Source organism: Archocentrus centrarchus, chromosome 2 (assembly GCF_007364275.1).
Source record: "Archocentrus centrarchus isolate MPI-CPG fArcCen1 chromosome 2, fArcCen1, whole genome shotgun sequence".
Lineage (NCBI taxonomy): Eukaryota > Metazoa > Chordata > Actinopteri > Cichliformes > Cichlidae > Archocentrus > Archocentrus centrarchus.
The window spans coordinates 16,913,374-16,925,060 of record NC_044347.1 but is presented as its reverse complement, the minus strand read 5'-3'; the positions used below and the strand labels follow the sequence as shown (position 1 = coordinate 16,925,060).

General features: G+C 40.9%; 1 protein-coding gene across 1 annotated transcript in view; it reads right to left on the bottom strand.

The window, feature by feature from the left end:
- Positions 1-506: 506 nt before the first annotated feature.
- LOC115798732 (FERM, ARHGEF and pleckstrin domain-containing protein 1-like) overlaps positions 507-11,687 on the bottom strand; it is a 46,000-nt gene continuing 34,819 nt past the window's right edge. The window contains exons 4-13 of the mRNA XM_030755687.1: positions 9,364-9,406; positions 9,078-9,156; positions 6,848-6,945; positions 4,983-5,097; positions 2,307-2,454; positions 1,492-1,587; positions 1,234-1,400; positions 1,068-1,136; positions 847-922; positions 507-542 (exon numbers count right to left, since the gene is read on the bottom strand). Coding sequence (XP_030611547.1) covers positions 507-542; positions 847-922; positions 1,068-1,136; positions 1,234-1,400; positions 1,492-1,587; positions 2,307-2,454; positions 4,983-5,097; positions 6,848-6,945; positions 9,078-9,156; positions 9,364-9,406 — 927 coding nt within the window. The remainder of the gene's footprint in view (positions 543-846; positions 923-1,067; positions 1,137-1,233; positions 1,401-1,491; positions 1,588-2,306; positions 2,455-4,982; positions 5,098-6,847; positions 6,946-9,077; positions 9,157-9,363; positions 9,407-11,687) is intronic.

Below are 11,687 nucleotides of genomic sequence, written 5' to 3'. Positions count from 1 at the left end.
ATCCAAGATAAAACATCCCACTTTCATCCCACTTTGACTATACTTTCTGCATCAGCAAGTCAGCTAGGATCCACTTTGATCTGAGTAATGCCAATTTAGTCATCAGATACTAAGCGCAAGGGTTCATATAGATGTCTACATGTTGCTAACTAGGACCACGTGTTTGCAGAGAGTTTACAATAAACCAGCTGTACATGTGAATAGACAGAGGACTTGAAATAAGTCTAACAGAAACAGACTTCTCAGTCATTGTGCCTGTCCACGTCCACAGCACAGTATAATGAAGCCTTAAGAGAGAGCAAGAGTTGCTAACATTAAGTTAGAAATAAAGTTTCTTCATCAGTAATGACCAGCTCCTGGCACAACCATGGCTCCAAGACCAAAGAAGCAAGCTAAGGTTAGCCTGCCAGCTGCTACACTACGAAGTTAGCAATTCATCTTTGTTAGCAGTTAAAACAATGTTAGCTAACAAGCAGCATGTGATGCATCTATCATTGGTAGCTTTGTTATATCCAGTTGCCCAAAGAGGTTTTGGCCTTCCACTAAAGTAAAAACAAGTGGATTGTCAGGAAAAAAATTTAAGAATTGTTCTTTAGTCAAGCATGAAATACATTTATTTGTCAACAAATGGCCAAAAATGGCAGTAAAATGCACACATCTTTTTCAAGTAACAGCCTAATTTGCAGGACACTCTTGTATGTACCAAATGACTGTTTGAGTTCATGCTTAGGTGCATAAACACCAACAACATAATGCTGACCTGCTGTTCACCTACAGTAATGGTAGTGGCTGTCATTAATAATGGGTTTCTAGAGCTTAGGCAGGGAAGCTTTAAGTTTGTATTACCTCTTTTGGCACGTGCGATCTTATTGAGGCAGACTGAGGGGACATGCTGCTGTTAGACAGGATCTTACTGTGCTTCCTGAAAAAAGGAGGGGAAACAGATCATTTTAAATCATGTGCAACTATAATCAGCAAACCTATAAATCTGATTATGGTTTTTTTAACTACAGTAGCTTGCGTCAGTCTTGTAAAATGAGGAATCCAAACATGGACGGACACTTCACCTTTCAAACGGAACTTTCTTGGGCTCGGAGTCTTTAACATAATCAATGATTTGCTTCTGGGTTCGACCACTGCAGGTAGAGGACGCAGAGAGATGAGTACTTGATATCAAACCAACAGAATTGGAATGGAGAGGTTTACGCTCCTTTGCTTTTTTCCTCTTCTTACCTGAACCGGAATGAGGATCCCCGGGTGAAGAGGATGGGCTTGGGTTTGGGTTTGGGCTCCTCAAAGAGCCTAAAGAAGGCGTGATACTCGACGCAGATCTTCCAGAAAACCTTACAGCAATCCCTGCTGCCCATGGCAAACTCCAGTGTGTCATGGTGGGCATTCTGCTGGAGGACACAGCCGCAAATATAAGTATGGAAAGCAGAATGAAAAAAGGCAAGGGAAGAAAAAAAAAAATGAAGCATCACATGGACTTACAGTGGGGTCGGCTCTCAGCTTGATTAGGAACCTTTTACGTTTGAAGCTGAGCTTACGGATCTTAGACCAGTTGAATGAGTTAATTTTTGTGTGCCCCTGAATACAGAAAAATCAGAGTCAGATAAGACAGCACATTTGGACAGGGGGAAAAAAAACCCCAAAAAAAACCACCTAGCACAAGCAAAAAATACCATCCAGTGATTTCTTCCCTGGAAGAATTGGGTGGAGGGTTACAACAAAACCTCAGGAACCAATTAACCGATTTGTCATATCAGCTAAATTTTAAAGATCCCAGCACTCTTTGAAGATGTGGCAGAAAAATCAGGGCAGAGAAACAGTGCAGACTGGACTTAATTGGGGTCAGCTCGGTCAAAAGAGAGTGCATCTTCTGTTCTGTGGCATGTTTTGTGTGTTTCAGAGCGTCAGATCAGAGTGCCAGGAAGAAGGCACGGCCTTCATCAAACCATCAAGTGCTGGCTGAACTGAAGCTGAACAGCAGTAACCATCAGTCAAATACCTCTAAGTTATCTTGGTGTATTCACTGGAGAAAACCTTCCATCTTGATTTGGGGATACTAAGATAGTCGAAGACTCCCTTCCCCCTTTTTTCTAAAAAAAATATCTAAAGAAATTTACACCTCATACGTAACCTGTTTCTCAGCCTTGTTAATGCCTGTGGAAAAACCCACATTTCAGAAAAACAGTTGACAACAGATGAACACATGGTTTGTGTTCACCTAGAAAATACCCATTTTTAGCCAGAAAAAAAAACAAAAACAAAAACAAAAACTTGGTCCCAGTTATTGAAGGTTTTACCTGGAAAACAAGCACCCCACTGTGTGCCACAGCCAGGCTGAGTTTAGTACCCTCTCGGTCCTTCGCTGGGTGTAAGCGAACACCGTACATCTCCAACCGGCGTGCGATTTCAAGGAGCTGATAGTCTGACTCTGCTGGAGTCTGCCCGCTGTGGTGGGGAGACATACATCATGCTATCAGCAATCCATCAGCAGCTCATTTATGTCATTCATCTTAGTTAGCGTTCTCACACCAGATGTAGGCATGCGGTCAGCGTGCGAGAAAATCAATACCTCTAACCAAGAGGTTGTGAGTCATTGCTTTAACTGTGCATATCAGGAGTTAGACAAGTTTTTATTTCAGGTATACTGAGAATTTCAAAACACGAGTCAGTCTTAAAATAGACTGCGGTGCCCACAGTGGGGAGGAAGAAATCAGCCACAAAAGCCACAAGAAGTTTGTTTCCTCACAAAATCTGAAAATAACTTCCTGTTTCCTGTATAAGCCGCTGAATTGGCCACCTCCTTCCTGCGTCGGCTAAGGAGAGGTTGAGAGATTGAAGGAGAGGGGAGGGAAGAAGAGAACGGGTGTGTGGTTCATGGTGTGACCGTGACAGATAATAAACAAGTTTGTTTTTCAGCTCTTATCTGTGGTTAAGGGAGGGTTTTTGCATGTCCAGAAAATGAAGAAAAGCACTTCTAATTTATTTGCTACCAGCAGCAAGGAAAGCACAGCTGTACTGCAAATGACAAAAGAGACGCGCGTGCGTGTGTGTCTGCGTGTGTGTCGTCCCAGGGGCACATTAGGAGTGCCAAGTGGTATGTTTGCAGATAGCCAGCTCTGCAGGGGAGAGATTTAGAAGTGTGCGAATGCGAGTGTGTGCTGGCCGTTGTGGTTAAAAGATAAACCTCTCCGCAGGGGGGGGGGTCTTATGGGTTGGGCATAATTGTGTAATGGGTGTGCGTTTGGGGGTGCACATTTGACTAAACAGATAAATATCTTTGCGTTTCAGACTGGAATTACGTGTGTGCTCTGTGTGCGTGTTTATGTGACAAACAATGTCCTCTGACACCTCTGAGCTTGTCACCTAGAAACTGATCTCTAGTCAGACTAAAGCTCAGCTCAGTATTGTTTTCTAAGCAAGGATAATCTTGCTGTTTGCAGGTAAACAGTGTTGCTTCAGTATTTCTAGAATGACCTCAATTGTTAATACCCTCTTGACATTAATGCTAACATGCTGTGAAATCAGTGGAGTTTATATTTGTGATTACTAAAGACAACCTCCCCCCATGAATCATGTACGAGCTGTTTTCACTTAACCCAGCAAAGCTGTAGAGCAAATTTAAAGCCTGTATATTCATTACAGAAATTGCTACTAGTTTGGGAGCTGATTGTGATCTGATATAAAACTTACAGAAGTGTCAAAGGGAAATATTAAAGCACCATGGCAGCATGTTGTAACTCAAATAGTCTGATGTTCTAGACTCTGCTTTCAGGATCCAGTAAAATTAACGATTCATATGAAACCTGAACCTTAACCGGCTCCGGAGGAGGTTATGTTCCAGATAAGAGCTCATCAGGTATGAAATCACCACCTACTGACTAATCAGCTCACTCGAAAACAGCGTCACCATTCTTGGAAGATCCCTAAGACCTCTGGCATGGACAGGAGGAGGGTCTTAAGTTTTTCAGTAGTATCTAATGGCTTTGTGTTTCCCTGATGAGGAACAGCAGTAATAAATACAGATTCTTAGATGCAATTTTATTCCTAAAATGGGGCATCTATTTGTAGTTGTGGACCCAAATCTGCATGTAGGCTATGGTTGAATTCTGCTCGCAGATGCATGTTTGGGATTGGTCAGATTCTTATCCAGCTGATAACCACTTTTGTGTGTTTGCTTAGCCTGATTGCTGATAAGTGAAGCCACGTAACAGGAAGATATTTTGCATATGCTGAACTTCCTTCGTAGCACAGAGCCATACTATGATTTTGCCTGTGTGCGCTGCATGCCATGTGTTGGGCTCTCTCCTGACTCCAATCAACAATTAGGCAAGAGTACTTCAGACCAGGGAGAGCAGACCTCCAGTGCCAGACTTGCCTTCGTAGTGTGGTGGCTGCTTATTCCTGCTCTGACGAGAGAAGCGTGTTTGGAGTTCACCTTTTGAGATACTCTTTCATTGTTTTGACCCACTTCCAGGTTTTGTTGCATTTCTTTGTTTTTGTTGGTGACAGAAGCTTCTCTGCCAGTTTTAGTTTAATTGATACTTTTTTTTGGTTCCTAAGTTTAACTCCTTGTCTCCTTTTCAATTTGGGCACTTTTATAGTTACTTTCCTACATCTCCTGGACTTGTTGGGGAATATAACATGTATAGAGTGTGATTTAAGTAACACATGGGAGAGGGGTTTGAATTCTGTGTTAAGCTTAAAGTTAATGCAGATTTATTTTAAGTTAGTGAGAGGGGCTTAGAACAAGTAGATATGAAGATTTAATGGTTTTCCTTTATTTTATGATTTATGTGTATTAATATCATGAGCTTTTTGGCATGTTGGTCAAACAAAATTTGTAGTGCTCTGAAAAACTTTTTCTGACTCTTTGTAGACTAAAGCCTTGCTGCTTACCACAAAATAGAAAAATGAATTCATCTGAACCCACAACCACCATATGCATGTGTAGACACGCATAGGAGATAACTCACACATGCTCGCGGTGGCAGTCCATGATCTCGTCTCTAATGGCGTCCTGGTCGGGCAAGTACTTATTGTGAAGGAGGTGCTGCCAGCTCTGGGTCTCATCGAAGTCTCCGATCTCAGCTGGTGGAGGGAAAAAAAATGAATATTTGGAGTGAAGATACGGAAGGTTATGAGCTGATTAAATAAATACGCAGACTTTTGAGGCAAAAAGAGTTTAAAAAAATAAAATAGAAAAAGAGCAAGACACAAATGATGGGAATGCAGATAAAGGTAATTTCCTTGTTCACACACCATCCTTGTCCACTGTATTGTAGATTGAGTGTGCTGATGCATGTGTTTCCATCTGTTCTATACCAGCAACAATAACCACCACATACTGCACCACCCGCAGGTGCACATACAGGCTCAGTACTGGCAGTTGCTATGACAACTGAGTGATATCCTTCAGTATACAGCGCCGTATCTCTTGTGGCGGCTGAAAGACTGAGTCCAGATTCTATATCCTCCATATATGGTGCTGAATTACAATAGTCGCTGATGAAGCCGACAGTAAAGTCTGCGTGCTGTACAAGAGACACTCCCACACACTGCTCATTTCATTCAAATATAATGGATACAATGATAAATGACAGGTGATACAAATGTTTAGAGGGCAACTGGGATTATGATGCTATGCTGGCGAGTCCGTCTTCCCATTGGTATCACTGTAACTGTTGCAAGAGGCAGCTTCATATTGAATCGTTATTTTTGTCATTTGTTAGATACAAAACCACAATAAGTGATGCTGAAATACTGCCATAGGGAATATGTGTTTGTTGATTTATGGTCAGTCATCTACATAAGCAAAGCATTTACATTATAATAGTGCCCATGCAGAGACTAAAGACCTTTTCAGGCAAAGAAACTGTAATAACTATTAAAAGCTATCTGCATATGAATATGGAGAATCTGCAGGCATGTTTGTAGTCTGAGTTCAAATGACACATTAGATTTGAGTAAGCTTAGGCTGCATGCAGGTAAAGAGTCCATGAGAAGTGGAACAGAGGGGACATAATCTGCTGAAATGCAATCAGCTATTGTCTGATAAAGAGTTTGTTTTCCAGTGGGCAGAGCAGCAAGTCTTGAATTGAGCATCTGCTGACAAATGACAATGAAAGCCCCAAAATATCAGTCGCCCCAGAGGCTCAGTCAAAGGATGTCTGACTTCAGACATGGTGAAAAATCCAACATCCCTCAGACATGAAAGACATTTTACAGGGAGCCACAATGCCCTTTAGCCTGGCATTTGTCATGTGAAGCACAAAAGGAAGCTGTGAGCAAAAAAAGAAAGTTTTCTCCTCCCTTGAAAGGCTCCATCACTTATACCCACTTTGCTGCTGAAGCTTGAATGAATAACCAGAGAAACCAGTGTGTGGGAATCCAATAATTCAGGATCATTTTTCTCTTATATTAGAGATGTCTGCCTTCTTATGTCCGATAGCAATCAGACATAAAATTATGTTCAGACTCAAGTTGAATTTATTCTCATTTAATTTGCGCACACGTTTTATGCAGAGCAATTTTGTGGTTTATAATTTATTCATTCCTTTAGTGCTCCATACTGTTACAAATTAAAAGATACAAAGCGAGACAATTGGTGTGATTAATAACTATTTCCCTGTGAAGACAAAAAGGAACCTGCTCAACAATCTCTGCATATTTTCATGTATTTATACATTTATTTTTATCCACTGACTGCTGCTATAATCTGACGACATTCACGGCGTGTTAAAAACATCCAAAAAAAAAGGACTCATTTTGTGATTCACACCTCCTGCCACACAGCACCTTCCGAGCGTTGGATTCTTAAATACCTTACGTTAAAACTCACACTGAATAATGTGGGAAACCATGAGAGCAGCGCTGGTGTCGTTGCAGGTGAGTCGACCGCAGGCCAGGTCGCGTTTAATCTGCAGAGCAAACAGATACCTGGAGAAAGAAGAGCACAGAGAGAGGAAGGGGGAAAGGAAGTTGAAAAATGGAAGTCGGAAAGGGAGAGGTTACAGGGTTAATGCCCGCTCCATAAATGCAGCAGCCTTTAATGTTAGAGGCAATCCCATTACCATTAAAGTGTTGGCATTTATAGACACTGAACCCTGTGTATGGCTGCTGCTTTCCATCTGCCGCCTTCAAACTGACCCCTTATTGAGGGGTCTGTTAATCATTATATAGGCAGCTACCTCGAGCATGATAAGGACTTAATGAGAGTCACAGGCACAAACATGTGCACCTGTGCATGCACATGTTGCTGGGCCATGATGTTGCATTTTATTTAAGAAAGAGTAGAAACAACCCCGTAAAGCTGTCCCTGCTGCACTCACATACACGAATTTTAGGCATCAGTGCTTCTTTTTCAGTTTGACTGAGTGATTTGGGGTGGACAGCGTCAAAGAAGGCCTGCAGCTCTTCCAAATGGGTCCATCCAAGACAAGAAAAAAAAAATAAATAAAAAAGGACAAGAGGCAACATCAGCCCTGTAAGAGCACACTAGGACCCAGGTGAACGCCATCACCAGAAGAGTTATTCAAGACTCCCTTTTTGATTTGTGAAGTGGATTTCAAGAATCCAGAATAGTTTATAAGTAAAAATGAACAAACATTCACTTTTTCCCCCACGAGTGCTTTTAAGCTTAAGTCCTGGCCAATTCACCGGCTTTCTATTTACTGTATGTGGACAAACAGCTGACAGCATTCAGAGTGCATCCATGTGAGTGTGCGATCAATGATCCGCAGCGCCGTTTAATGTGAAATCCAATTTAACGGTTTTGCTGCATGATTACCTCGCTAATAAAATTAATCACGCTTTCGGTGCAGAAATTTATTATATGAGAACACTGCACTAATTTAGACTGAAATACATCATGTCAATTCATACATTTTAAAAGGCACCCTAACCCCTCTTTGACCATACTGCAGTAACACTGTGATAACGGGGTTGGGTACCATTTGTAATCAAAGGCTAATAACAACTTCATATACCCACGAAGAAGAAATCTATTCTTCAATCTGTCTACATATTTGGTCCATCTGTGCTTACATGGCCCATCAAAGGAAACACTGACAGCAGCAACACTGTGAGAGCTAAACAAAGGGGGGGACGGCTATGTGCCCACTTCCTGTTAGTCTGCTGGCACAATCTGAGATGATGAGATCAGTGGAATAAATTCTCCATCAGTCTGAGAGAACACATCTACAGTGAGCTGGTGATTTAGAAGCTGTAGGATTTCGCTAAGGCGAGCATTGCAAATTGAGATCTAGAGATACTCTTAGTGCTTCCTGTTCGACTGTCATCTCAAAGTTTAGCCCATCTGGGTGGCTGTGAGAGCGTCAGCACCATGGGAAAAATGTGAAAGGTCAGCTAATTCTGCTATTTATGTTTTGGTCAAGTGACGGAGAATTTCGGCTGTAGGGTGCGTCCTGAATCAGCTCAGACAAACACAAACAGTGCAGCAGGGTCCTGCTAGACTCTGTCAGACTAAACTCAACAAGAAGGCAGACAAGATGGTCAGCAGATAATTTTACGCTGTCTAAACAAGTAAGGTGAAAAGAACAGAGGGAATAGGTGGGAACATTTGTCTACCTAATCTAATCTAATCTAATCAGAATGCTAGTGCGGGAGAAAAAAAAAAAAGGACCAGTCTGAAGATAAAAAGTGTCTTCCAGGGTTAAACTATGAATAAAAGGCCTGAAGTTGTCAGACAGGTCTCCTTTCATTTCCCTTCAGCTGGCTTGGAATAACAAGTGGTTTCATGAGCCCTGTTTTCCAGATGACAAAAATGTGTTTGGGTCCAGAAAAGACAAAACAGCTTGTCTGATGTTAGGCATATAAATGTGTTATAAATGCTAAGGGTCTGACCAAAAACAAGTTCAAAAAGGGAAGAAAGCGAGGCTTCTGCTTCACGTTTGGATACAGCTGTAAATCCTAAATGATTATCCTTAAAAATCCTTCTGAAGGACTGAAATCACTCCGGCCAGACAGAAAACCAAATGCAAAACAGCATGTCTTTTAATTTAGGAGGTTCTTCTTCAGATAGGCGTCATTTCTGTGCGGGAAAGACCTACCGAGTCAGTTCCTCCAAGAGCTGCGTGTGGTCAGGAGGGAAGAACTTCACCACAAAACGAAGGATGGTGTTTTTAGGCCCTGGAGGAGGTGAAATAATGGGATGTGGTTAGGAAGAACGAGGCGGAGAGGAGAGATGCAGAAATGCTGCAGAGGAAATATCCTTTTACCACTATAAGTGGGAGTGTCTAATGTTTGATTTAGGAAATTTGATCCTTTTGTGTGTAAGTCTGAAGCACAGAGGGGTTTGAAGGATGAAAGAAGTGGTGGCATCTGTGAGCGACTTACGTCTGATCTGCTTCAGTGTCGGCTTCAAAAGATCCAGCCACACCTGCGGGGATCAGAGCACAGCTTTACTTTCATTACAGTGTCTTAAAGACAGATACTAAAGGATTATCTCCACCTACAAAAAGTGAATCATTTTCAACTAATGTGCACATTTGTTCCAGCTGTGAGGAAGAGAGATCATGTTACTTCTGAAAATATTAAAGGCTCTTTTTGTGTAACCTGAGGGTATCTTTACAGCAGATCATTTTCAGTCTTTAACATTCCTGGTTTTGTTTATTTATCTTATGTATAATCCTTCCAATGGTTCAGTTTCATGGGTTCACAGTTCATAATAATTTCCAAACCTGCTGGATGCTTTCTAAAAAAAAAAAAGAGCTAATTTTAGCTGTAATTTGGTAGTACTCAGAAGGAAAAGAGGAATTTCTTTCAAAGAAAACAAGTTTAAAATACTATTATGTCAATTATCTATTAAAATAACATAAATTGAGTGATTAACAATAAAAAAAAATACTAAACTCCACATTTGCCTGTAGACAGTTTATTTATTTGTACTTACTAAATGGCAGTAATGAATTTAAACTATTGGCGTATGTCCATACTGTAGTATTAAGCATGGGCATACAGTGGCTGCCAGGCAACATGATGATGTCGTAATGAACCATCCATAATTCAGATTTTGTGAATATAAGTTCAATTTCAATTCAATTAAATTTCATTTATATAGCACCAAATCACAACAAACAGTTGTTTCAAGGCGCTTCATATTATAGAAGACCCTAAACTAATTACAGAGAAAACCAAACAAAACGACCTTCTATGGGCAGCACTTGACAACAGCGCAAAGGAAAAACTTCCTTTTAGCAGGAAGAAACCTCGAGCAGAACCAGGCTCAGGGAGGGGCAGTCATCTGCCGTGAACAGCTGAGGCTGAGGGGAAAGATACAGGACAAAGGACATGTTGTGGAACAGAGCCAGAGATTATTAATAACTAATGATTAAATGCAGAGTGGGGTATAAACAGTGTAAAAAAGAGGTGAATGAAAAGAAATACTCAGTGCATCATGGGAACCCCTCATCAGCCTACGTCTATAGCAGCATAACTATGAGATATAAGAGAGATGTTAATGTCATGAAACTGAAATTACATGAATCTTTTCCAAGGCAAATACTCAGAATGATAACAAGATCCCAGAGATGCATTAAATGGTACAAATGGCTGCTATGTAACAAGATGACATCAAAATGTCTGATACAGATAAGAACCTTCAGGTGCCCAAGATGTACCTGTGTGCCAGTTTTGGCTGCACAGCTCCTGATTATGTAGGAGAGATTTTGTGTTATGGTGAGATACTGGGTAAAACCTGTCTAAATTTGCATAACAAATGCCAAAAGAAAACAAAGTGAAAGACTCAGGAAATGCTTTATCCAGGGTTTAGCAGCAAATGAAGCTCACAGCTCTATTAGCACAAAAATACCACTGAACATAATGGCAGTGTTGTAATGACTACACTGTGAGCAGATTCAGTATAAATGCAGCGATGTTTCAACTCGGGTGATCTGCTTGATGTACAGTATCATATGCGCATGAGCGTCTGCTTTCTGAGTATCTGTCTTGACAATGTTGTAATTATTTCTTCAGCACTGCATCATTTGTTCCATTGATCCACTTCAAAACAACTGCTCTCACACCTGAGGCACTAGTAAGCACAGCGACTGTCTATGTTCAAATACATTAAAGCATTTGAGTTTGTATGTATTGACTGAATGGGTCTGTCCATCTGAGGTACAGACTGAGTGTGGTCTTCCAGCCAGATTCTCCTTTATTACAAGTTTTTTTTTTTTTTATGCACTAATGGACAGCGAAGAAAATAAAAGTCAAACTACAGACAGACCCAGGAACATAAAGCGAGTCTGCAAAATATTACAGCCAACTGCTCTTTCTTGCATAGAAAAGCTAAAATCCAGCTTTAGTTAAATCTGAAACACTACCTGTACAAAAAATTGATTTAAAAAAAAAAAAAATAGTTGTTTTTCTTTCATTTATAGTCACGCTAGTTTCTCTCCCTTGCTCTCTGTTTTACTGTGTCCTCAGCCTCCCTACACACACACACACACACACACACACACACACACACACACACACACACACACACACACACACACACACACACAGCAAGTGTTTGTTAGTGTAAAACTGAAGAGCATGACTGTCTTTCACATTTGTCTTTAGCAAACCAAAGAGAGCAAAGGGAAAACAGAATGAGAAATTTGTTGTAAAGTTTCCCTAAGGCACCTCAAGCACCTCCATTATATGTGACTAAATAC